Source organism: Gigantopelta aegis, chromosome 8 (assembly GCF_016097555.1).
Source record: "Gigantopelta aegis isolate Gae_Host chromosome 8, Gae_host_genome, whole genome shotgun sequence".
NCBI lineage: Eukaryota > Metazoa > Mollusca > Gastropoda > Neomphalida > Peltospiridae > Gigantopelta > Gigantopelta aegis.
The window spans coordinates 52302344-52329757 of record NC_054706.1 but is presented as its reverse complement, the minus strand read 5'-3'; the positions used below and the strand labels follow the sequence as shown (position 1 = coordinate 52329757).

Genomic DNA, 27414 nt, shown 5'->3' with positions numbered 1-27414 from the left:
TAAATAAGATGTTTTTTAAATGACACTAAAAAGTCTTTTCTGGTTTTTTTCCTTTTTTTTTTTTTTTTTTTTTTTTTTTCTTCTTTTTTTCTTTTTCTTTCTGTTTTCTTCTTTTTTTCTTTTTTTGTAAAAATACATTAAAATTCCCAAAGTCAAAGCCATAGGTGTCAGGTCCAATTTTAGAAATAAAACCCTATACCAAGACTGTTCTACATGTACATGCTTTCTGCCAGAAAATAATTTGAAGGTATGTAATAAAAACAAAACATATCGGATACTTATGCACTTGAAATCTTTTGAAACTTGGACTGTGCATTTTATGCACCATAACAAATTTTAAATAGCAATTCTCTTACTATAATCTTCATAAAAATTACAACAGATATGTCCATTGATTTTCCTTTTACCCTTCATACCCTCCGGCAGAAACCCTATTCTGTTATTTTAAATTTCCAACTGCATACAAGAACTCTAGTTCTTATGGTTTAGTTCTTGATGAAAACTGGCACCTGCTGTGTGTTCATCATACACTGCCTTGTATGATTTCTCTGGGGATATTAGCAACCATAACTAATTCAAGAACTGAATTAGAATTAAATTTGGCATTGTATCGTTTTGTGTATTAAGTAAAAAAATGTGGATGCTTTGAAGAAAGGCTTGTCATTTAATATGTGGTTGTATTTTGAGGAATGCTTATCTGGGGCAGGGAGGCAGGTACTCTTTTTTACTTGTCCCTATCCACTTAAGGTTCAGGCACGTCCAATCCCGGATTTGATCTCTGGCATGACCAGTGACCATCTCCAGGATGGGAGTCTTATCTGGGGTATGTTGTTCATTTGCCAGATTGTTTTTTCAGAGTTAATTTATTATAAAAGAAAACAAATAACTAAATAAAAGCACATGAAAATAAAACCAAATTTAAAACATACAATTTGATGGATGTGTCGTGCTGGTTTTGATGACTTGAGGAAACATTAAAACTAAGGATTGATCCTACCAACTGTAAAGAAAACAATTCTAAAATCCACCCAGGGCTTTAATGCAAGTTCAGATGAATCAAAATAATCATTTAACATTTGTGTGTATGTGTATGTGAAAGGGCAAGATATGGAAAGAGGGAAGGGGAGACAGACATATGCAGAGAGAGAAAAAGAGAGAGAGAGAAATAAGGAAAAACCCAAGCTATGTATAGCTGACCAAAAACATAGTTAATAAAAATCATGAGCCTTAAAAAATATGTCAAGCTAAGTACATGTAGTCAAAAGTAATGACTGAAATAAAAACTTCTTGGACCTAACATGCTTACATCACAGGATCAAACCACCTTGGTGGATCCATTCATTTGAATGGGGTTTTCCTCGTTCCAACCAGGGCATCGCAACTGGTCAACGGTCGTGGTATGTGCTTTCCTGTCTGTGGGAAAGTTCATATAAAAGATCCCTTTCTGCTAATGGAAGAATATAGCAGGTTTTCTCTGATAACTACGAGTCATAATTATCAAATATTTGACATCCAGTAGCCGATGATTAATTAATCAGTGTGCTCTACTGGTGTCATTAGGCCAAAAAAAAGAAGAAGTTTGTTTCAGGTAACATGGCCAAAAAAAGTAGGGTAGGTAGGTAGGATTTTTTTTTTTTTTTTTTTTTTTTTTTAGTTCAAAGAAAGGTTACCCTACCTTAAATGTGTTTGCCAGAGAAAAACCTCAATCTCAAGATGAAAGACATGAAGGCAAGCTGTCTGAAAAATCTTAGTTTACTCTTTGCAGCCAGAGAGAAATGAAAACAATCTCACTGTCAATGTCAGGTTTAAGTTTCACATGCCATTTTCAAAAGACAGAAAAACAAAAAAAGTTCAAACTATTCCTTTCACCAATAAAAGTCAGTAGATGACTGCACAGAAACTTCACAGCTTTGTCCAGTTTTGTCATAGGATGACTGCACAAATTTGTCCAAGTTGGTCAATAGATGTTTGCACAAAAAAATCACAGATTTATCCAACTTGTATTGGAAATAACAAAACAATACTAATTTTGTGTGCAATTTACAAATCAATCGGCTTAGAAATGAATAACTTGTAGTAAATTTCATAGTAATAAAAAAGGCATTTCTAACGCGAGTACTCTGACTGTAAGAGAGCTAGACGGACATTTGAACATAAATAATGAGAGCGTGTTTATGTTCAAATGTCCGTCTAGCTCTCTTACAGTCAGAGTACTCGGGCTAAGGTGTTCCCTGCGGGACGGACTTATAGTTTTAATGTTTATTAGCCTATTGAACGGACCCATGCTAAAATCACTCAAATTAATTTATTCCCAATTAACTGAAACACTGAAATAAATGTGAACTGTGGTTATTCTTGAATATTCCGTTTATTTAATTATTACCCATGTTCAGCAGTTGAAAGGCCTATCTACATCACTGGCGTAGGAAGCGGCATCGATGGTTTATATATTAATTTTATACGTGTGTGTACCCACCCACCCCACTTTTTGATATCTTCCTACAGGCTACACCCGTGTATATTAACAAATTCTGGGTACTAGGCCTAAGCAGTAGCCAACAACGAAAATTGTACAGTCTTCTTCAAATGACCTTCACCTTTGCATGTGGAAAAAACGCGATGACTTGTAGTCTGTGCATGTGGTATCGAGAAATCCTTTATTGTTTTGTTGAGATCGCACGTTGTTGTTTTTGGAAAATAAACCTACATTGTATGAGATGACTGGAGTTACGATAATACGATATATTTTCCTCTATAGGCCTACAGTATTTAGCAGTTTGTAATAAAAGCCGTTTAATCACCACACACGTTACCGTACTGTCATGCGATCTCGTGTGTCACCAATTACCGTGGTACCTAATAAGAGCACGTGTTATTAACAGTGTTCTACACTCAGTTTTATAACTTACTCTTCTTTGGCTAGTGGACAAACAAAATTTACTAGCCAAGCTTAAAATGTTACTCGCCAGAGTGCAACACTACTCATTTTGTATCATTTATGAATGTGTTGTAAGTATCTGGATTGTTTTCGCCAAATTACTAAAATCAACGATGAGTTCCGAATTGTACCGACAATTAATACGGAATTCACAGTGATCAATCGGACAACTTCGTAAATAGTGAAATGTTCCGACTGCACAATGATGTCAACAAATTTCATTTGTTTTCGCTGCTAGGACTCTGAACGCACATGGCAAATAATTTAATAGGCCCTACTTAGACGTTTTTGGAGTCAGTCGCCACGCCAACATTTTGGTCGCATTGGCGACCATTTTGGTCGCAACGTAGAACACTGGTTAATGATTCCAATTTCAGTGGGGGTGTATAAAAACCATCGCTGCTGCCCCCCCCCCCCCCCCCCCCCCCCCCCCACGCACACACACCCCTCAACCTCCATTTAACACACACACTGACGTGTAAGAGTTATCCTACTTGAGTACCTCTGTCGTCTGCTTTGTCGATCCGCGACCACAACTTCTCTGTGTGCTTCCCCCCACCCCAGCAGAAAAAAAAAGTTCATGGTCGGTGGCAAAATTTAGGGTCGGTCGGGTGACCAGAAACAAACCATTTTTTTTGTTTGGCCTTAAACAAAAGAAACTTTAAAAATGTCTTAATTTACTTCACTTTGTCTCCTGCAGAATCTATTTGCATAAATTTATGTATTAGTTACTGTGCTAGGTTTACAGATGGATATGTACATGTCACTCGACAGTGCTGATGTCATGTCTTTTTAACTGAATCCCTGGTAATGAAATTGATCCTCTACTGTGTAGTTAATTCCTGGGTGTTCTGTTTCGCTAGGGAGAATCGGTCGCCAATATAATTACTTGTGGCATGGTACGTAGACCAATCAATACTGATCGTATTGGGTCTAATAGGTGTTCAAGACATGACTGCTTTCGTAATGTTTATTGACCCATCACTGTCTGCTTGCTGCTTCCCACTTAGTGCTTACATAGTTTTTGTATATACATGATCATATATTCTAATATAAGCATTGGTTGTCAGGCTGCGAATTTAGCAGGATTCTGTGGACTGGTTCCGCAGATCTCAGATTTTTGGTTGAAAGCGTAAAATTATGAGCTGGAATCCCAAAATATCTATATTACATCATTCCACTGGAATCTTAAATAAAGTCCTAACTTCAATGCCTGGTTGTTCGTAGATTGAACCTCCTCGGTGTACTCATGGGAGTTTTACATTTCCCAGCCCTATGACTGGCATATCAAAGGCAATGGGCTACTCTTTCCGATTAGCAGCAAGGGATCTTTTATATGCACCATCCCATAGACAGGATAGCACATACCATGACCTTTGATGTACCAGTTGTGGTGCACTGGGTGGAGCGAGAAATAGCTGATGACTACAAATCAGAATTACCAAATGTTTGACTTCCAATAGCAGATTATTAATTAATCAATGTGCTCCAGTGGTGTCGTTAAACAAAACAAACAAACTCAAGTTTCAGAATGATCAAATGTTTGACACTCAATAGCCGATAAATAATTAATCACTATTCTCAATGTCATTAAGCAAAACAAATTTTACCTTTGCGTCATTCTTCTTATATCTTGTGGTTAAAGGTATGCTTTTGGGTTTCAGTTTGAAGGCTCTTATGGATAAATGTATGATTTATAATTCATATACAGTGTACCCTCAATTTATTGCCCCCCAATTTAACGCCAACCTCGCATACCGCCAACTTTCTTTAAAGTACCGTTTTCATTCATGTTTATTTCCCTCGATATAACGCCACCCTCGGTATCCGCCATCCGCCAACTACGTTTTTGAACCGAACTCCATTTAGCCATTATAATTTCATCGATTTTGCCGCCAATGGTCTGGTCACAAAGTTGATTATAGTGACATAATTACTAGCGATCTGTTGATTGGGGAAATCCTAACTCCGTTGTACACTAGCAGTACACACTGAATCTGTTTTTGTTTATTGTGTAGCAATTAACGGATGTAAGTGCTAGAATTGTTTAGGCAGGTGCGGTGTTTGTGTCCAGTCACCACTCGGTATAGAAAGAACAGCCGCTATAGTGATCACGTGACAGAGGGGTGCATTAGATTCATTATTTCAATCGCGGATTGTTCTGTCGGGTCTTTGAAGTGCTGGCAACAACAACTCAAGTTTAATTAATAAACAAACTTTAGGTAAGTTTTATTATGCTCTAGCATATTTCGACCATGGCCTCATGTTAAGTTGCTATTTAGCTTTGGCATAAATGCGACGACACCGGTAACGCATTTTATTACAGCAGAATGGATTTAAAGCGAAAACGTATCGTATTAGACGCGGTTAAAAAAAGAGAAATTGTTCAGTACTCGAAGATAAATTCAACTAAAAGTCAACAAGATATAGCCAATCACTTTTCAGCATTGTGACGGCATTCGTTTTGTGAAACATGCTTTGGATATCGTCAGTGCCACCACTATCAAAAATTGTTGGATTCACACAGGGGTCGTTCCTCGGGACCCTCATACCGACTTGCACCAAGCACCAGCCAATGAAACGACAGCGTTGCGAGATCTGATTGGTGACGTCACGGGCCGGCTTTCAATCGACGAACAGCTGAGAATGGATGTTGACGAGTTTATCAACACTGACAACGAAGCAGAGACATTTGTTAATATCAGCGACGAGCAGATTCTTGAAAGTGTTAAACAGATTCACGACGAAACGACTGATGACCAGGAAGAAGAGTTCGACGCTGAACCGGAGCCCATTCCGTCGGCGGTTAGTGCCAAGGATGCCATGAACACGGTGATATGTTTTGTAGAAGGGAATCAACATTCTGTTGATTCAGATATTAACATTTTGACAGCCTTCCAAACACGACTGAATGAGATAATTCTATCAAGTGCTCAACAAAAAAATATTCTGAACTTTTTCAAAAAAGATTAAAAAACTAAAATAAATGTATTTCACAGATCGATTGAAACGCATACATGTGCGCGTTTTACGTTTTAGTGTATTGACTTGCCATGTTTATAGACAAATAAAATAATAATGTTACCTGGTTGTTGTTACGTTTGTTACTGTTATTTACATTTAAAACATATGTCATATTCTTGACATTCATCAATTTAAAAAAAAATTAAGTTTGGTAGTAAACCCAAGGCACCCTCACTATACCGCCAACTCGATATAATGCCAAAATTATTTTGGAACATTGGTTGGCGTTAAATCGAGGTTATACTGTAGATAACTGCATAGTAACTTAAAGGCACTGACTTTTAATTATTAAAGTCTAAATCACATTGTTATATGATAACATACTCCTACCGTTAATTACCATTAGATTTTCTGAAATATATCACATAATTAATATGACACCATGATGATTGCTTTATACCATAACGCATGTCATGACGTTGTTAATTTTATGTCACATCCTTCTAACCCTATTGGAGAGTATTCCATAAAACCCCAAATGGCAGCCAGCAAAAAATGTCCTGCTTTTTGTCCTGGGAAATCTCAGCGAATTTGATATACATGTAGGTGACACTGTTACAACCTAGTATATGGAATGTGTGTCATTGTAATGGTTTTTCCTGATTTCTGTCTGGACAAAATATGAGGAAAATCTAATGGCAATTAAAGGTAGGAGAGTGCTTTATTGTGTTAACAATGCGGTTCGGACTTTACTTTAATGTAAAATGTTTGTGGCTGTTATTTTAATAACATACAGCAAAATGATAAAGATGGGTACTGAAAGGTACTTTCATATTTGAGCAATTATGAGGCCAGGATGTGTGTGGATTAATAGAGGGTTTTTCATTAAACTGTGTTTTATCTTTGTAGCTATTTGGTGATGGAGTTAATGGACGCCAACCTGTGCCAGGTGATCCAGATGGATCTCGATCATGAACGGATGTCGTATCTCCTCTACCAGATGCTGTGTGGCATCAAACACCTGCATTTAGCAGGAATCATACACAGGGTACGTCCTCCACAGATATAAACAGTATTTATCCTATAACTTGCCCATAATATCCATGTCATAAACCCATTTGATATATATAGATATTATTATACAAGCTTGTGTGTTGTACTGATTTGTCAGTATTCTTGTATTGCCTGAGGACATTCGCCCAACCTCTCCCACCTAATTAGTAATGTTAATTTTTAATTTAGGAAGCCCGATCACAATTTGAGACTAAATTAGTAATTAATATTTTATTTGTTATTATTTCTTTTTTGGAAATGTGCTTTAAAATTTTAAAAACCCCTGTAATTATTTTAGGCCATAATATTCAAAATTGACCCAGTAATTATTTTTGTCCTGAGTCATGCCCCTGGCTATCCAGAGACAGGACCCAGGATAGACATGCTCGAAACCTTAGTGGTATATGAGCATGTTGAAATTATCTGCTCCGCTCCATATTTCCTGAGTAACAGGCCTCTAAAAATTGCAAAAGGACCATTTTGTTTTGTGCATCACTCATGCGAGTCTAACTTTGCATAATTCATATATCATTAGCACATTAAATTTAAGACATAATTTACATGGTCATGACAGGTTAAACAAAATAGAAATGTTTTACTGGCATTTGTTTTTGTAACCCATACCTGTAAATGGTTTCTGCAGATTGTAACTATCAGAGGCCAGTAATTGCTTATAAATCATATTTTTTAGTATCAAATTTCATTTCAAAGGCCATTGGAAAAATTCATAGTCAGGCCACTTCCAGTAAGGGGAAAAAACCCTAAAAATATTGTTTTCATATTCCATATTGTTCAGTTTTAATTCTAATAAATTCATTTTGTATCAGTTGTTCTCGGAGGTCAGGCAGTATATGAAACATTCAGTGTACATATCAATTACTTTATTATCCCAACTGATTTTAATGTAATTAGTGTCAAAAAAACATTTCCAGGAACAATCTTTAATTTAAGTATGAGTATCTTGGCAAACAACTTGTCTAAATAGTCAGTCGCAATTTTATCTTGATGAATTTTTAATCATCCAGTTTTAACGAGAACAGGAAATCACTCTGTAGTACACTCCAGAAAACATCAATGTGAATGAACTGTAGATGAAGTAGACCCAGATCTGTGATATAAATGTGGGAGGTTTGCAATTATATACAGCAAATTAACACCATCAGAAGATACATTATCCTGTAATATGTCCTCTGTGGGTCACGTGGCATCATAATTCAAAGGTCTTCAGTTTACAGTGATCACACACTAAGAAAAGATGTCAGAGTTTGGACTTTATGATTATGTGTATATAATGTGGGGGTGGATTAAGCTCAGTATTTTTTTAAATTAATCTTTACTATTCGTGTCACCTTTCTAATTACAAGGAGACTCCTAAGCATACAGTGATATTTTCATTACAAGACTGACAATGCTAACATTCATTATCAAAATGTGCAGAAAATATTAGATAATAATTATGATAATGAGGAATGTGTAAAATGGATGGCTTCATTTAAGATTAGTCTTTGAAAGATCAAAAATATTATTGGTAAGGATAAAATGTTAGATCTAAAGTTTTAACACAAAATTAAATCTTAGCATGGCAGGAATCTACACAAGCTAAGACTTGAAATTCATTTTGTGGAATGGGAAAGCAATCATTGCTTCTCAAATTTTAAGCTGGAAGCAAAGGTTAAACTCCTAATTAGTGTAATGTTTTAAACAACAATGCAGAACACTTCTAGGCAACACTGATCCTGAAAGGATTATATTATTGCTCCTGAAAATAAAGAAATCTCAGTATATCTGGAGTACTGTCAACAGTAAAATGAAAAGCATAAGTGGCTTGTCACACTGATTATTAGAAAGCATATTGTGTACTTTACTGTCTGCCTTCTGTCAGTTTTGAACCTTGAATTCAAACTCATCTTATTCAATCACAAAATGGTATTTTTACCAGGACCCGTGCTTATAAAACTTTTAAGAGTCCAGACTCAGTCTCTGATGATGTCACATGCATACAATTTGTATGGCATTGTCATGGCATTAGTGTCTCAAACTCTATTAGAGTCTTGAGTCTAGTCTCTATTAGTGTCTCGAGTCTAGACTAAAAGTTTTATAAGCAACAGGCCGTGTTACAAAACATACCACAATTGTTTATTAAATTATTATATCCTAAAGATCATAACTGAGATCAAAATGAAAAAAAGAAAAGGAGTGTTTGTTTAATCATACCTCAATCTGCACATGTTAAGTATGGTTGATTGTTTTATAATATAGGGTTATTTCAACACATGGTCTAGGTTATAATATAAGGGCAGGACATAGCCCAGTGGTAAAGCGCTCGCTTGAAGTGCATTCAGTCTGGGATTGATCAAGTTAAAGGTATAAATGTACAAAATGAATTGCAATTATTATTTTTTTCAGCATGATCATAAGTTGTGCTTTTCTTTGTTTTAGTACCATTTTTGTTTTGGTGCTGTTTGATAAACATATTTTCGTAATAGAAATGTTTAAAATCTAATTTTCAGGATCTAAAACCAAGCAATATTGTTGTAAAATCAGATTGTACGTTAAAAATATTGGATTTTGGACTGGCTAGGACAGCTGGTACGGGGTTTATGATGACACCATACGTCGTGACGAGATACTACAGAGCACCGGAGGTTATTCTAGGCATGGGCTACAAGTCGAATGGTATGAAAATGCAGAACATTTTTAAATGACATTGTGACAAAAGTAATATTTTTTTATTTAGCATTATTGTTTCATACTAATAGATGTATTTTAAAAAGAAAATTAGGAACATTAAATTAACCTAAGTTAAGACTAATTTTAAAGTGAATTGTACTTAATTTTAAACTCAAAAGAAATGTTTTGAAATTTATTCTAACTGATGCGAACATATACATGTGTATTTGAATATTTCTAGTTCCTATATGTATGTACATACATTTACACAGTAAAACCCCTCTAAAGCAAACACCCATGGGACCAAGTAAAAAGACCACTTTTAATGGGTATCTGGCATACAGAGGTTCTATTCTGTACTGAGTTTTAAAAAGGAACCATGAAACACATGCAGTTTTGAAGAATTCCTGTTTACTGGGTTCTGGTTTTGTACACAGTGAAACCCTCTAAACCAAACACCCATGGGACCAATTAAAATTACCACTTTTATGAGTATCTAACTTACAGAGATTCTGTTGTTTCTAGTTTTAAAAAGGAATCACGAAAAACATCCAATTTTGAAGTAATTCCTGTTTACATGGTTTCGGTTTTAATGTGTGTATTTATATACATTACATATGTATATATGAATATATAATTTGATTTAATAAGTTTAACCTTTTACATTTCAGTTGATATATGGTCTGTGGGTTGCATAATGGCTGAATTGATACGAGGCACTGTCATGTTTCCTGGAAGTGACCGTATCCTTTTTCACACAACAAAATGCACAAAGATTTTTTGCTGAGGTCACCAATCAGACACTAATTAAATAATAATAAAAAGCAATGAATGTTTAATGCTACCAAAATGCATTGTTAAATTAGCAGTTAATAATAATAGTAATTTGTATTATGTAGCTATTCAGAGACAAAAATCCTTCCAGGTTTTTTTTTAAGGATTGTCTGCTATTTCTTTTATGTGAACATACAAAGTATTTTCATGTTCATCAAGAAATTAACAAAATCACGTGGCTACAGTGCGACTAATAGAATGATGTTAAATTGTAATGAATGTAATGAAAATTTAATTATTCAGATTTTAGTGCTACTGGTATTTGTTCTTTGATGAAAATCTCACAAAAATGCCTTTTTTTTTCACACTTCAAAGTTTTATTGAATTTATTTTTCAATCCAATATCATTTTATCTCTGGCTATTAAAAAACCCCACCCAAAGTCTCTGTCTCAACCACTGAATTTTCTCAACGTTTCATTAATGTACTAATATTAACATCATCATGAAAGACAAATCTTTAAAAGTTAAGTTATGAAACTGTTCAGAGGTTAGATCCTTAACACAAACTGCAGATATAGACCAGTGGAACAAAATCATAGAACAACTAGGAACACCGAGGCACGACTTCATGCTGAGGTTACAACCGACGGTGAGGAACTACGTGGAAAACCGACCAAAACACGCAGGCTCATCGTTTGACAAACTCTTCCCTGATGTCCTCTTTCCACCGGATAGCACAGAGCACCAGGGTCTGAGGGCCAGCATGGCTCGCGACCTGCTGTCCAGAATGCTGGTGGTCGACCCTGAACGAAGGATATCGGTGGACGACGCACTGATGCATGGATACATCAATGTGTGGTATGATGAAGGGGAGGTCAATGCTGTAAGTTTTTCGGTCAAATTCATTGTATCTTTGGTTCAGGAGGGTTTTTTTATGCCAAAATAAGTCGTTATGTAAACTTCCCTGATGAACAAAGTGTATTTTATAGAGCAGAGTGTATTGTATATGTACATGTAGCTAGTAGCTATGTAAGTAGTCTACAAACATTGTCATTTGGCTACCAGTACCAGTGAACTTTTGATTTAGGAGTAAGTGAAATGATGTATAGAACTGCCAAGTTATACATTTTAGGTATATTGTCAGTTCATAACATGCATTGCATTATTAATCACCACTGGTCTAACAAGAGGGGATTATAGGTTTCATTTCCTTCTATCTGCCTGTCTATCTGTCTGTATGTCGTTCTGTCTATCCATCCCACATATAGTTTTCCGGACTCTTTTTTTTGCAATTCCTTGAGATTTTGTGGACCATATACTGTTACAGATTGACTTTCAGGGTCATTTACACACTTTTGACCAGAGTTATGGCCCTTGAACTTGGGAGATATGAAAACTTGTTTTGCAGACTTGTTTTGCGCTGTCTTGAGATGTTGAGCTAAAATTTTGTGTATAGTTTTATCATGTTTTTCATGGCGATTTACTCATTTACCCATTTTTGACAAGAGTAATGACCCTTTAACTTTGGAGATACGAAAATTTGTTGTGCCCAGTAGGGGACATGTATTGCTTTAGCAGTACTCTCAGAATGCTTCTTTCATGGGTGTAACATGGTCTCAGTTAAGTTTTTTTGTGTTGTAACTACATGTATTATTTAAGAAATTATAGCTTTAAAATACCAAGATAATTCGGGGGGGGGGGTTTCCCTTTCATGGTTAGAAATATACATTATGGTCAAGTTATCTATTTTGTGTCATAATAATATGCATGGACAATTTTGTTTTGTAGCCAGCCCCACAAGCATATGATCATTCGGTTGATGAAAAAGAACATTCAGTAGAAGAATGGAAGGGTGAGTTACACAACTGGAATATCAGTGTTTTTATGTTTCCTCATTTAAGTTTTGAATTCTTTTTGCTATTATATATATGACTAAAGTAGCCTATTTGAACTAGCTTAGTATCGTTTTGAGACATAGAGAAAATCTGACTTGCAAAGTTCCACAAAAATAAAATGTAACTGAAGCAAATTAAGGAAGGGTATTTCATGAATCTCGTTCTGTAATAAAACTAAGGGAACTGACAAAATGTGTCAATATACACAACAGTGCTGGATTAAATAGATACCACCCAATCCATTTTCACAGGACAAGACACTGAGATCATGTCAATTTACATAGAAATCCAAATTATGCAGATACGGGTTTGGACAGAGTCCACAGTATAAATATATACAGTCAAACCTGTCTTAAGTGGTCACACAAGGGAGTAGATAAAAGTGGCCGCCGAGTACAGGTTGCCACATATGTAATCTTTAAAACATTTGTTGTTGTTTTTTGTTTTACCTTATCGCTGTTGTTAAAATATCCCTTTTTATATAATAGTAAAACTTTACTGTGGCCGCTTAATACAGGTATTTTAGCGATTTGGGATCCAATTTAGGTGTCAGCTGGCCATATTAGACAGGTGACTGCTTATTACAGGTGCATTTACATTATAAATTGTTTGGAAGGGAAAAAAGTGGCCGCTTAAGGCAGGTGACCGCTGAGTACAGGTGGCCACTAGGACAAGGTTTGACTGTACATGCTCCAGAGTAGTTATCCATATTTATTATTTTTTAAGTTCATAATTTGAGATAACTAATAATAACATGTTACACAAGAATCAAAGTGATAACTGTTTTATTTAGGTTTATTATTTGCAGGTTTGATTTACAATGAAGTAATGGAATATGAGCTGAGAGAAAGACAGAAAACTATGCAAAACCATACGGGTGAGTGAAATCCAGGTAACTGTATTTGAGTTCTTGTTTTCAATAACTGTACTCCTGTGCAATAATTTCTGAAAAATGCTTTATAATATGTCTTATTCTATGGGAAAATGCACATAAAAGATTCCTTACTGCTTGTTTTTTCTTCTTCTTTTTTTGCCTATGGTGGCAGTGGGTCTCTCTCTCTCTCTCTCTCTCTCTCTCTCTCTCTCTCTCTCTCTCTCTCTCTCTCTCTCTCCCCCCCCCCCCCCCCAAATGTCCAGTAACAATATGTTACTTGTCAGACACCATATAGCAATAGTTTAAAATGTGCTGAGGTGACATTAAATATTATTTCGCTTTGGCTATTATATAGAGAATACTACATAAGTGGCTGTTGGATACCATCGATCTCACTAAGAGTTGTTTTAAAATGTATCTAACGAGTGAAAGCGAGTTTGATAAGTTTTTAAACAACGAGTTGTGAGATAAATGGTATCTAACGGACACGAATGTATTATTATATTTCATACATATCTTCAAAAACCAGGTTTTAAGCGAATTTTAACATCTTTTTCGACTAAAAGTTATTTACAGCCTATGCACTTGTACTAACTTACGCGTTACAGACCCATGATTGTCAGGTTAACTATACGTCACAATGTAATCGATTTTCATTATATAGTTTTTCATTGGATGTATGGCAGTGTTGACCTGGACATCACTTAGGAGCAGCCAGTTATATGTCTTAAAATTGTTAACACGTACATGTGTAAACAACCATGTGTTATCAAAAATAATGCATGATGTTTTCACCAACAGGTGTGTAAGAAATAATATTATATGGTAATTCTTAGGGCTGCATAATAATGTGAGCGATATTAGAGGTTTCCATTTATCCAAAGCTCCATGACTCTTAGATCAGACAGTGGTATGTACTGTCCTGTAGTGTTTCAAGTGCTTGCCAGCTAGGATTAGTTGTAACTCCATGTTGAAGAGACAAACAGATTGTGACAGTCGATTTTTTTTCTCGGACTTTTGACTTCTGATAATGATTGGGGGAAATATCTGGAATCTGTTATTTAGGCAATAAAAATTCAAATTTTATCGCTAGTCTTGTCTTTCTGTCTGTCAGACTGTCTCACATAAAGTTTTCCAGACTTTTTTTTCATATTTACTCAAGATATTGAGTTGAAGTTTTGTGTGTAGTTTTATCATGTTCTGTTACAGCTGAAGTTTGACTTTATAGCAATATACCCTTGGCCCTTGAACTTAGGAGATAACGAAAATATGTTGGGCCTGGTTGGGGACATGTATTGTTTTAGCAGTACTTGCCACATGCTTGTTCATGATGAAAAGCTAACAATAACCCCCTACTGTTGATTATTAGTTATGGTAGGTTTTTTTTTGTTTAACATCACCACTAGAGCACATTGATTTATTAATCATCGACTATTGGTAATTTTTACATAGTCTTAGATCGGAAACCCCTACATTTTTCAGTTAGTAGCAAGGGATCTTTTATATGTACCATCCCACAGACAGGATAGCACATACCATGGTCTTTGATATACCAGTCGTGCTGCACTACCTGGAACAAGAAATAGCTCAATGGGCCCACTGACGGCAATCGATCCCAAACCAACGACACATCAAGCGAGTGCTTTACCACTGTACTACGTCCCGCCCCTATGTCATGTGGAATAAAATTCCTTGTCTTTATGATTTATACCTTGATGATAATGTCGATCGTGTTTGTTTTCAGCACAAGATGGTGGAAGCAACGACACTGCAGCAACGGATGGAGTAGCAGGCAGTTCTCCTAGTCAACCCCGTATCCGATAGCAGTGTACATAGGACAAGAGTTTGTATCATATTAGATGCATAATTTATTGATTCTCAAGTTATATGAGACCTCCGCACTCTGGTTCGCAGGGTTCCGGCAGCTGATTTCGACAACTGCATCTTTGTGAATAAGGAGGCCCGGACATACATCGTCTGTGGGGTGAAATCTTCGAACATACATCGTCTGTGGGGTGAAATCTTCGGACATGCATTCGCCTGTGGTATGAATCGACTCCGTGTTTTTAATGCAATACAAGCTGGATCACAGTGTGACCATGATTGTATTGAATTGGAGTGTGTGGTTTACATTTACTGACGACACAAAACCTGACACCATCTCTTATGTCACAAGGCTCAAAACATAAGGAATGGAATTCTGCCATGTTCATATCAAAAGAACAATTTCTTTTTTTTCTGTTTTTTTCTGTCTCATAAAAACAAACGGCTGTAGTTGTACCGTGATTGGGATGGTCGTCGTTGAACAAAGTCCAATATACCAACAAAACCAAGTCATTTTAATACCTGCTGTTCACACAAACTGTTGAATTTTAGACTTCTATTCACATTGGTTTTTTGAGTTTGGGTTGGGTGTTTTATTATCATTATTTTTATAATATTAATGGATAAGGTTTGTCTTTGAGATTATTTGACTACGGGTCAGAATTACCAAATGTTTGACATCTAATAGCCAAAGATTAATCAATGTGCTCTAGTGGTGTCCTTAAACAAAACAACCCACTTCATTTCACATATTTTGGAATTTTCTTTAATTATATAAAATTTAGTTTTGTCCAAAAAAGTACTGTAAATCATGAAATTAATGCGAGAAAGATATTAATGCAAAGAATATGACAGATGTTTCGGTGAAATGATTATTTGATAATTTTTTCCCCCAGTATTATAACGCACCAAGAATTTAACAACAGGAAAACAAAACAACAAAGTGTAGATGTGGGTGTGGGTTTTTTTCTTCAAAAAGCACAGCATGTCAAAAGAAAATAAATGTTTTAATACAAAAAAAGTGAAGCAAATGATCTTTGAATAGCTGTTCCAATAAAGTAGATGATGTGTTATATTAGCCCCTTTCTTGTTATTGCTCTAAAAAGTGGGAGAATTTACTATCAACAGGCTAGATTTTATGGATTTATTTTTTTGTGAAGTGAAACTAAATTTGTGAAAACAACTTGGCATAATTTTTTAAAAGTTTCAATTGTCAGAAACATTAATAAAAATACACAATATTTTCATTTAACTACCCCAAGCCAACATCATGAGACATTACTTTGATGATTTACAGTGGATCATTTTCTATATTCCTGCAAAATGATGTGTTGGAATTTTTTAATTATTACACAACCGCATTGCTGTGTTTAAAACCACCTGTATAGTTTGATAAAAGCATTATGTTAAAATGTAGGGGTGGGGTCAAAACACTTAGAATGAGTTAGACAGATCATATTTTGATCACAAAACAGCAAAACCTCATATAGCATTGTCAAATTAAAATATTTTTAATTACAAAGGTTTAATTGGTCAACCCGTTTTTGTGAGATTGGAATAAATGTTAAATTAGCACATTCAAAATTAACACAATTTACAGAAGCTTGCTGAGATCTTGCTCACTCAGTAGCTGTATATGCTAATCTGTCATGTTTTTTGTTTTTTTCTTTTGCACCAATGTATAGTGGCACTATAAAAAAAAAATGTTTACTTTTCTCTGCTGCAGTGTTACTTGTTAGTCTTAGAACAACCTAGAAAATTAATATTAGTATCTAGAAATTGGTAACATTCCTGCTACAAAGCTTACAAACTGAACAGTGACCTGACAAGTTTTTTGTTAGTCATTGTATTTGAAAATTTTAAAATAAATTAGAAAATGAAATATCTTTGACAAAATTACTGTTTAATTTTACAAAGGACATATTAGTTTCATTCAGGCCCATTATTAAATATAAATATTTCCTGATTTATGATAACAAATTATTGACATTTATGACAACAGAGTTTTATCTCTGAAATTTATTTGATATCCTTATAAAAAAAAAAGACTGTTGAGCTTTTTAATGTCATTCTTTATCAGAAATTTATGAAATGTTTTTACTGTATAAATATGATAAATAACTACATTGTACTGACTTCCAAAAATGAAGGCAGAAGCTATATCCTATACCATGAAATAATTGTATGTACAGCTGATAAAAAAGCATTACATAAGATCATCCGTAATTTGATATAAAAAAAGAAATTTACTATTCTAAATTTACTAAGTCTAGATTTTGAGGCACTGTTACTTGCATATTGTTGCTCAAAAGCATATGACTTTTATCATTTGTATGGCATACAAGCTCAGAATGTGACTAACCCAAAGTTAAGAATGCTTCTGTGAAATTAAACCAGCTGATTATGTCAAGTTAACCTGCAATTGCTATGTACATGTATATGGCAAGATGGGATAACCACGGTAATTTTTTTTTTAGACATTTCTGGTCAGTGACCAAAATGATAGTAATGTGACAGAAGCTGACTTGACTTACTGATTTCGGATTAAATTTCATGTACGCAGGCCATTATATTTTGTATTGATAGTTTCAGTATGAGTCAATAACAGAACATAAATATTTATGGATTAGAGATTAAAAACCTTATAGGCATGATAAAATGTAGTGTCTTAAAAAGAATGATTATATGGGCGGGTTTTTTTTATAATGTCTTTCTGAAAAAGACGGTTTGCTTAAATTGATTGTGCATCTTTTATGGAGTAAAATTTTAAATAATGTTTTGCAGGATAAGGTAACCAGCTATCCTTTTAATTTTTACTGTTTGAATCATGTACTAATTCTGTTTCGTCAAAATAATTAATAAAAATTTATATACCTGTATGTATAGTAATTAGTATTTGTATCTTAAGATTCCAGTGGGATTTTTAATGTAATTTTTAAGTTTTGTTTTTAATTGATATGAAACCTGTTTTTATTAGTTGTTATTATTCTACTTTGAAAATTTTAAAAATGTCTCTGAGCAATTTTTAGCCTTATTGAAATAAGACTTTGGGAAGGAACATTCTTTAAATAAAATTTAACTACTTATAAAATGGAAGTAATCTGACAAAACATTAGAATGCCTTCTTTTCTTTTCTTTTTTAATGTCTTTTACGACTAAATATTTTGGGGAATATGTATTTATGAATGTCTTCAACTGTATTATTTGTATACCTTTAGAATATCTGCTATGTTAGAAATTTACACAATTTGTTATAGTTTATCACAAGTGCATGTTTTTCTAAAATATTAAGAAAGATTATGAAAATGATTTCCTTTTAATACATAACCTGACCTCTCTACTTAAATGCATTGAAAAAGAATATCCAGAACATAATAGCCAACGATTGGCTGTTGATACATTCAGACTAGTCCATTGTTTTGGGGGGGGGGGGGGGGGGGGGGGGGCAGATGCACATAAGTAGGAAGCTCACTTTAAGTATTCATGAAAAGAGAAAACATTCAAAGAATTGTTTTTTTCATACTAATAGCATACAGATTTCTATAGATTTTCAGTATATTTGTAGATCACACACACACACCACCACCACCACCAACACTACCAACACCAACACAACAAAATAGGTATAATTTGGTCAGTGCAGAACTTCTTTTTAAAAATCAACAAAACCAATGTTTACAGTTGTATTGAGTTAAATGAGAATACTGATTGGTTTTGATCATTCCATAATTATATTTTAACCACTTTTATAGCTTAGGAAACAATAATTCAAAATAATTGTTAATACATATTATATGAATGGGTGTCCAAACCAAAAAAATGGCATCTGATCTCTGTTTTTAGGTATGTCACTCCAAAACCAAGACTACATTTTTGAAAATATTTTATTTATATGTCAGAATGCATTTTTGAAAAATATATATTATAATAATTCTGAGTGTCTCCATCCAGTTTACTCATCTCGTTGATGTATGTATGTTTTATTTTACTTAATGTTTCTCAGTTCAATACCAATATTATAATTTACAGTTAAATTTGTTTACAAAGACCACCTAAAGAATCTGTAGAAATAACAAGTAAGAAATAATCTATTTTAACTGATTTTTTCAAACTGGATTTTTTATAGTAGGCAATAAATAACCTAAAAATTGTATACACGGGTTCATGTTATTGTGTTTGTTATAGCAACCTCACTCGTGCGATAACAATAACATCTAAAAATTGGGTGGTGCGTTTTTATTGAAGTTTAGGATTTGTTTTGTATTTATTTATTTTTAATTGAAGGCAATACTGAGAAAGCTTAGTTACAGACAGATATATATGTTAAACAGGTGTGCTTTATATAGGCTTGACTGTATCTGATGTTACATGCTCAGACAATGTAATACCTGTCTATTATTCTTCAGTTCTGTTAAAACTGGTCTCAGCCATTGAGTGTTCAAGGATTCCTTTTGCAAGTAACACACATGTAAACAAAAAAACATTGATTCAAGCTGCTGATGTCAAGTGTTAGAAATACAGAATGGATTTTCAGTAAATGTCTTAGGTATCTAGGATGTAAACATATCGTTTTTGATATTACCGAATTAATTTTTTTTTTAATTTTTTTTTTAAATGTACTTGATTATAGATAGAAGTTTGTGATTACATGGAGTTGGGGGTGGTTCAAAATCACAGTTTAATTTTCATATAATCAAAACGTACAATTTAATTTTTAAAAATTCACAGCAAAAAAAAAAAATACCATTGAAATTTTTTTTTTTTAAATATCGTCAAAGGCAAAAAACTCCACGGCATTGCCGATTGCCATTGGCAATTGCAGGGGTTGTATAATACAAGCAAAATATTGGGAACTTAAACCGTACGGAATGAATTGGTCATTGGTATGTCAATGATCAAATGGTTAAAAAATCAATGAACTATTCCATGCAAATTTAGAATTGTGTATAATTGCATCTTGGCCCAGTAAAACCATTGGTTAATAAACATGTTTATTTATTTATAATAGTTTATTTATTATTGCTTGTTTGTTTTGTTTTTTTAACCCTGTTTCTGTATTTAATTTTTATGTATAAACACATTTTGTAAAAAGGTTTTTATGGCATTACAAAACTAATTAAACATGTACAGTTGTATTGAAGTTCATTTTCTGTATAACTCTAAGAATAGCATTATGACATGTTAAAATCTTAGAACGGGGTGGTTGTTATTGTTAGTGTTATAAAATGGATACATCAGGAGTTTTATGATGGCTTTTTAATCTACCAGAAGATATAATTTATTAATTTTATGTAGCTTCAAAAATGTATTTGTATATTTAAGCTATTAAATATTTCCTGTTTATAAAAACATAAATATCATTGGGAAATGGTTCAGGAAAGTATTTGGAAGATATGCAAATTTGTATTACTTCAGATTAATATTTTAAGGAAAACACATGGAATTGTGTATTAAAAGATTATTTAGTTTACATTTCACTTTATTGCAGTTACCAAATAAAAGTATTAGATGCAATTTTAATATCATTAATTCTCTGTTACTTTCTTAGTTATTACAGATTAGCAATAACTTTATCATTGAGTGGCGGTTCCTAAAGTAAACAGTGTTGTTACTGATTTTAAAAAGTATATAAAACCATAGTAAAATAAAACCAATTGAATTAGGGCACTTATAGTAAGAGAACATTATTAAGGCAATTTTTTTTAAGTGTTACGAATCAATACTTTGTACAGTCAAAAGTAAAAGTGTTGCTACAGCTTGTCAAAAGGTGAAAATAATATACTATATTGTAAAACTTGCGGACAAAGATGCGCAAGATGTATCTTGGATGTCATGTTAATACCTGTACATTGTTTTATTTATGAGACTATTAATGACAAAAATAAATAAAAATTAGGTATTTTAGGCAGATCAGATGCATTTTAAAAATATCAGATTTGATATTTTTTGGAATTTTTTTCAGAGCTATAGAATGATGTTATTTTATCACTGGTACTTGTACCAGACAACTGTGATGTATTGGATGTTTTTATTGTTATAAATATTGGCAAGGTTGTAAGTATACTGTATGCCAGTACAGGTAGTCGTATGAATTTTATGTATTATAATTGGCAATAATTGTATATTTTTGAATCCATCATCATCTTCATCATAATTGTTGATGTCTATTTTTTCGGGGTGCTAGTCACTGTGTATTTGTCCAGTCTATCCTGTTTGTTTTTCATCACTCATTATGTTTGCGAGTGTGTGCATGTGCGTGCGTGTGTGTGTTTGTGTCTTTATTATGTTAAAGCTTTATTCTATATACTTGTCTAGACGTTTATTCTCTAAACCATTGTCTAGATTTCATTGTGTTCTTCATTTTAAAGCGGTGCTGTTTTATGAACGCTGTTTGAGAGAGGTGCCAAGTTCTGTGAGAGTGAAACAACACATTAATTAGGCCATGTGTAATTACATGCTTGTCTTGGGTCCTGCACATACATCTACTTTGCTTCCGAAGTGCTAATTCTTCAGTGAGTAGCACGTCCATTTTATGCAATTTGTAGTCAAAGAATTGACTGGAACAGACTAACCAATCCCTCCGAATACATGCAGCATGGGTATTGAAGTGTAAAGACCAAAAATTGTGTGTTGGACCCAAAACATAGAATTAATTCACATGGCCAAACTATGATCATACCAGTACAGCAAAAACTAATTTTGGAAAAAGCAGAGCGGTTAGCAAACAGGATTCTTTTCATATGAAATGTTCAATGATATTGATAATTTACCCGCCCACTAATATTATAAATATTATTGCTGGTAAAAGTACATAACATATATATTGTATTTAAGTATATATTCATGCCATAAGCACCTAATGCTTTAAAGACCAGTGCTGCTGCAACATAGTCAGTTATTTTACAACTTGGTCATTGGGTAGGCTTTTGTTTCTTTTTCTTTCTTTTTTATTATTACCCCAAATTACTAAGCATGTGTGGGCAATTTTTATGAATTTTTAATTCACTTTTGAATTGTAGTATACAATTTATTGTCAGGCTAAAAATGTTTTAAAGTTTTTCAAGAAGGAGCAAGTTCATTATTTGAAATGGATAACTACAGTAGTATGACCAAGAATGTAAATACAAATAAGTTTTGCTTTAGAACCTTGCAATGTGTTAATTAAAATGTGTGATGCAAGAATGATGTCATAATATTTCATTTATACTGTTTTATTTACTTACTAATTAGGCCATAATATATTAAATGCCTTTTTTTTTTATCCCTTTTCTTTTTTTTTTGAAATAATGCACATCGAAGGTATATATTTTATGCAGTGGTGTGCCTAGGGGATGGCATGTATGGCACGTGCCCTTGGCGCTACATGCAGAGGGCATCACTGAGCAGTTTCTATGAAAGTCAGACAAGCCATCCTCGGATGGTGAAAAACTAATTTTCTTCAGATGTATGAAGATCTGTCTTTGATTGTCATAATTATTAGTCTAAATAATAAACAAAAATAATAAATACTTTTTTCAATCGTTAAATGCCAAATTAGTTTCCTTGACAATCAGTTGAAATTTTTAATTGCAGGTTAATTTTTATTTCTAAAAGATGGGTGTCAGATGTTTGGACAGGGATGCAATTTTAGTGTTTCTCATAGGCGCTATTTCCCTTAAATACGCCACTGATTTTATGGCCAATTTTATTATTATTTTAATTTTTTTGCCAATTAAACAAAAATAACAACTCAATAGGGAACAAACCTTTATCTTCGGAGCTGGTGGAGATGAAAATCAAGGATTTAATTTATTATGGCCTTAGATATATAATTATGCTACATTCATGACACAAAGTTGTAGTGTTTGAGGAGATTGCTGTGTAATATAAGAATATAGCTTTTGTTTGGCAATTGTTAATACATGTAATATGAATTGAAGTAAAGTACAAGGAAAGGTGTAAGGCCAATACACAGACTTCTCTTTCATTAATCACTAAAACTATCCAGTAATCACTGTCCTGGACTAATAGAAGAGGTGTAAGGGCCAATACACAGACACTTCTTTCATTAATCACTGAAGCTATCCAGTAATCACTGTTCTGGACTAATAGAAGAGGTGTAAGGCCAATACACAGACACTTCTTTCATTAATCACTGAAGCTATCCAGTAATCACTGTCCTGGACTAATAGAAGAGGTGTAAGGCCAATACACAGACACTTCTTTCATTAATCACTGAAGCTATCCAGTAATCACTGTCCTGGACTAATAGAAGAGGTGTAAGGCCAATACACAGACACTTCTTTCATTAATCACTGAAGCTATCCAGTAATCACTGTTCTGGACTAATAGAAGAGGTGTAAGGCCAATACACAGACACTTCTTTCATTAATCTCTGAAGCTATCCAGAATCACTGTCGTGGACAGAGTCCAGAAGGCCGAAGTGTGTGTGTGTGCCCATGACCACGTGCTTGAATGTTAATTGAATATAAACACAAAAATCAATTAAAATTAAATAAAAGGACCTTTAAGCCAACCTTTGAAGAAATGGGCTAAAGATATTAAAAATGAAGGATTTATTATTACAAAATGTATCTTACGAGTTCTTATCATTGTTATTAATAGTGGTCGTGTGACATGATGCCAGTCTTTTTTAAGGCTATGGTTCATTGAAATTATAGCTTGTAATTTTTCTAAGTAGTCAAGCTGGAGGTACTTATAACAATGTAAATAGTACCAAAGACACAGGAATTGTCATGTTTTTTTCAGTATTTAACAATTCCATGAAATTCTCACAGTATGACTTGTGGTAATGATTTGTTGCTTACACTTCATTTACAGTGAAGTCATAGAAAATAGTGTTTTCTTACTTCAATTCCATCACATGCAACTTTAATTTTTTCAACAATTACATCATTCTTGCAATGCAGACCACACAGCACAAATTATGACTGTAAGTTGCACTATGAGAAAGCATGTCATACCTTTTTTTGTTCTTTTTTTGTTTGTTTTTGTTTTTGTTTCTTTTTTTGTTCCTTTATTATGTACAGATTAAAGTGAACATTTGAAATGAAATCGGTCCTGTTTGTTCACAGGCCATTACCTTTTATTTGTTTTGTTTTTCAGAAATACTTCATATATTTGATTACTTCATGTACATTATTTAAAAAATGAAATGTTAAAATGTCAGTCTCCTAAAAAAATATTGCCTTTTAGGTTGATCACAGTGTTAAATTAAAAAAAAGAAAAAAAGATCTTGGTTAGTGTTTTGAAGACGTAGTTTATAATACAGCAAGAAATAAAATCTAACATGCAAATAAAATGTTTCAGCTTGTTTGTTTGTAACTGAAAGCTTGTCTGCCACAAGTTTTGTTTTTTAAACATGGGTTAAGCATGTACACAGTGAAAAATGCAGATCTAAAAATTTTACCTAGGTTATTTTAACTGCACGGTTGTCAGTTTAACACTGGACTTTTACTTGCTTTAAACTTTAAATCTGCTTGATATTCCAGTGTAAACAGGAAGGAAATGGTTTATTTAACGATGCACTCAACACATTTTATTCACGGTTATATGGTTAAGGACCACACAGATATTGAGGAAACCCGCTGTCGCCACTTCATGGACTACTATTTTCAATTAGCAGCAAGGGATCTTTTATATGCACCATCCCATAGACAGGATAGCACATACCATGGCCTTTGATGTACCAGTCGTGGTGCATTGGCTGGAGAGAAATAGCCCAGTGGGTCCACTGATGGGGATCGATCCCAACCCGACGGTGCATCAAGCGAGCACTTTACCACTGGGCTAGTGTAAACAAATAACCAGGGTTAAATCGGTGTCTTGTGTCTGCTATTAGGCTGAGGTGGTGATTTGTTTACATCCACTTCTAACACGTTAAAACTTGTAAAGACAAAATATAAATGATAAATTAAAGAAAAAAATGTGGGTAATAAAGGAGGCAAATCAAAAATACATGTAAATAGTATTTTTGGTATTGTTTTTTTCCATTTTAGAAATGGAGTACTCCTAATGACATCAAGCAGTTATAAAATTGTATGATGTCACAGACCAGATACAATATTACTATAACCTGTATTATCACAGTTTTGATATTGAAAAACTAAATAGAATGGGTGGGAATTGGTGAACTGTAAAAAAAAAAAAAAAAGGAAATCTAAGAGTGGTATCGGAAATTCTTGAAATCCTTTGTTAAAATCTGTGCCATCTGACACATTTTGGAGGAAAGGATGATTAAAATGCGAGGAAACGCAATGTTCCATGAGAGAAAAACAGCTGATCCAAGGAGAATTCCCACTGTTGAATTTTTGTTAGGTACTAAAAATAGCTACTACTTTTATTACAGAATATCAATACAGTGTAAGGTGGGGGAGGAAGGGTGCAACAAACAAAAAAGACAGTCCATTTTATAATGGCATTTTAATATTGCTGCATACAACATGTAAAATCATCTGAACCAAGCATCAAAGACTGAACTAAACGAATGAATAAAGAGCCAACAAACTACATTTCTCATAAACTGGACAACCATGGACATCACAACTTCATATTTGATTAAAAACTAATTAAAAAAAATTGTATTCCAAAATACAAATCGACAGAAGTGTAAGAACTTTCGAAAGACGTGTGAATGTTTTTCTCCAAGAAAGTCGTGCAATATATTAATTAAATGTATCTTGAGAAAAATAAATACTACACCGAGCACAGTTAGGTGTATAACTAAGTATGAAAAGTAGTGAACAATGTTGGCAGCAGCAGCCACTGAACATTGATAATTGTGTCCTACTAATACTTTTTGTCCTGAATGTTTTATAATTAAGGCAATTAAAGTATTTATATAATGTGTGTGTCTGGCAGCGAAATTAGCAATAGAGTGCATATACACGGTACCTTTTCCATACTGAGGGCAGGACAAAGCCCAGTGGTAAAGCACTCTCTTGATGTGCAGTCAGTTCGGGATTGATCCCCATCAGTGGGCCAATTGGGCCATTTCTTGTTCCAGCCAGTGCACCACGACTGGTATATCAAAGGCTGTGGTATGTGCTAGCCTGTCTGTGGTATGGTGCATATAAAAGATCCCTTGCTACTAATGAAAACATAGCGGGGTTTCCCTCTATGACTATATCAAAATGACCATATGTTTGACATCCAATAGACGATGATTAATAAATCAATGTGCTCTAATGGTGTCGTTAAAAACTCTCCTTTTTCCATACTGAAAAAAGTTAATCGATTAGTGATTTTTCCGCATGCAAGTTTTTCAGGGTGGTGATATCGAAACACAAAGTATTTAATAGTAACTTCAAAGTACACTTTGACAAAGTCAAATTTTGTATAGTAATCCTCTTGCGAAAACAGATAGGGAAAAGCACATTTCTATGCGCTAATGGAAAGCGGGCCGTAGTCGGACATGATCCAACACGGGGGCAGGACGTAGCCCAGTGGTATAGCGCTCGCTCAACACGCAGCCGGTCTGGGATCGATCCCTGTCGGTGGGCCCATTGGGCTATTTCTCGTTCACATCACAACTGGTATATCAAAGGCTGTGGTATGTACTACCCTGTCTGTGGGATGGTGCATGTAAAAGATCCCTTGCTGCTAATTGAAAAAAGTAGCCTATGAAGTGGCGACAGCGGGTTTCCTCTCTCATTATCTGTGTGACCCAACACCATTTTGTGTCCAGGTGATCCTTCATTGTAAACAGTTATTCCCAATACATTAAAGCTAGTGTCCGTTTTATACCACTAGTGTTTTAACTGGTCCATTGAAATGTTATCTGGACATGAAAATGTGGTTTTGGTTAGACTTACTAACAAAGACTTCAAAGATTGAGTGTTTTTCATTCCAAGATCTGATTTTGGTAATTAATTAAAAAAAACTAAAAAAAACAACTTTCAAAGCACATGGATAAAAGCTACTAAAAATATTTAGCATTGTTAAATGAAACAATCCATCATTGTACATCAATAAAAAAAAAAGAAAAAAAAGAAATACATTTATATGTAAACTTAAATTATTTTTTAAAAAGAAAGAAAAGACGACAAATATAGTTAAAAACCAAGTATAACATGTAGTAGTACTGGTATGCTATGATACTAAGTGATTTTATCCAGTGTTCGAGATTACAAATTTTGAGCAGTATCCCATTTGGATACTAACATTTCAAAATCTGGTATCCCACCTGAGAATTTAGTATCCCACTTAAATGAAATTCATAAATAACATCGTACCAAACTTGGACAACACTCTTACTTAACTTCACCAGTAAATGATGACTTTCATTGTTTCAGCGAAAAATAAAAAAGCAGGATTAAAAAAATCAACAACATAATATGGTATCCCGGTGGGATACTGGGGTATTGAAGTGTGGGATCCAAAATTAAATTCTGGTATCCCCGGGATATCGGGATACCGTTAA

General features: G+C 34.0%; 1 protein-coding gene across 4 annotated transcripts in view; it reads left to right on the top strand.

Annotated features, from left to right (window-relative positions):
- Positions 1-24289, top strand: part of LOC121379983 (stress-activated protein kinase JNK-like) — a 68962-nt gene extending 44673 nt beyond the window's left edge. Inside the window, exons 5-11 of one of the 4 annotated variants that reach the window (XM_041508689.1) lie at positions 6812-6950; positions 9466-9631; positions 10297-10368; positions 10973-11283; positions 12189-12252; positions 13104-13172; positions 14914-24289. In XM_041508689.1, coding sequence (XP_041364623.1) covers positions 6812-6950; positions 9466-9631; positions 10297-10368; positions 10973-11283; positions 12189-12252; positions 13104-13172; positions 14914-14993 — 901 coding nt within the window. In that variant the 3' untranslated portion in view covers positions 14994-24289. Of the gene's footprint in view, positions 1-6811; positions 6951-9465; positions 9632-10296; positions 10369-10972; positions 11284-12188; positions 12253-13088; positions 13188-14913 lie in introns of all 4 variants that reach the window. The other 3 variants (XM_041508691.1, XM_041508688.1, XM_041508690.1) reach the window with 3 other exon arrangements.
- Positions 24290-27414: the final 3125 nt, after the last annotated feature.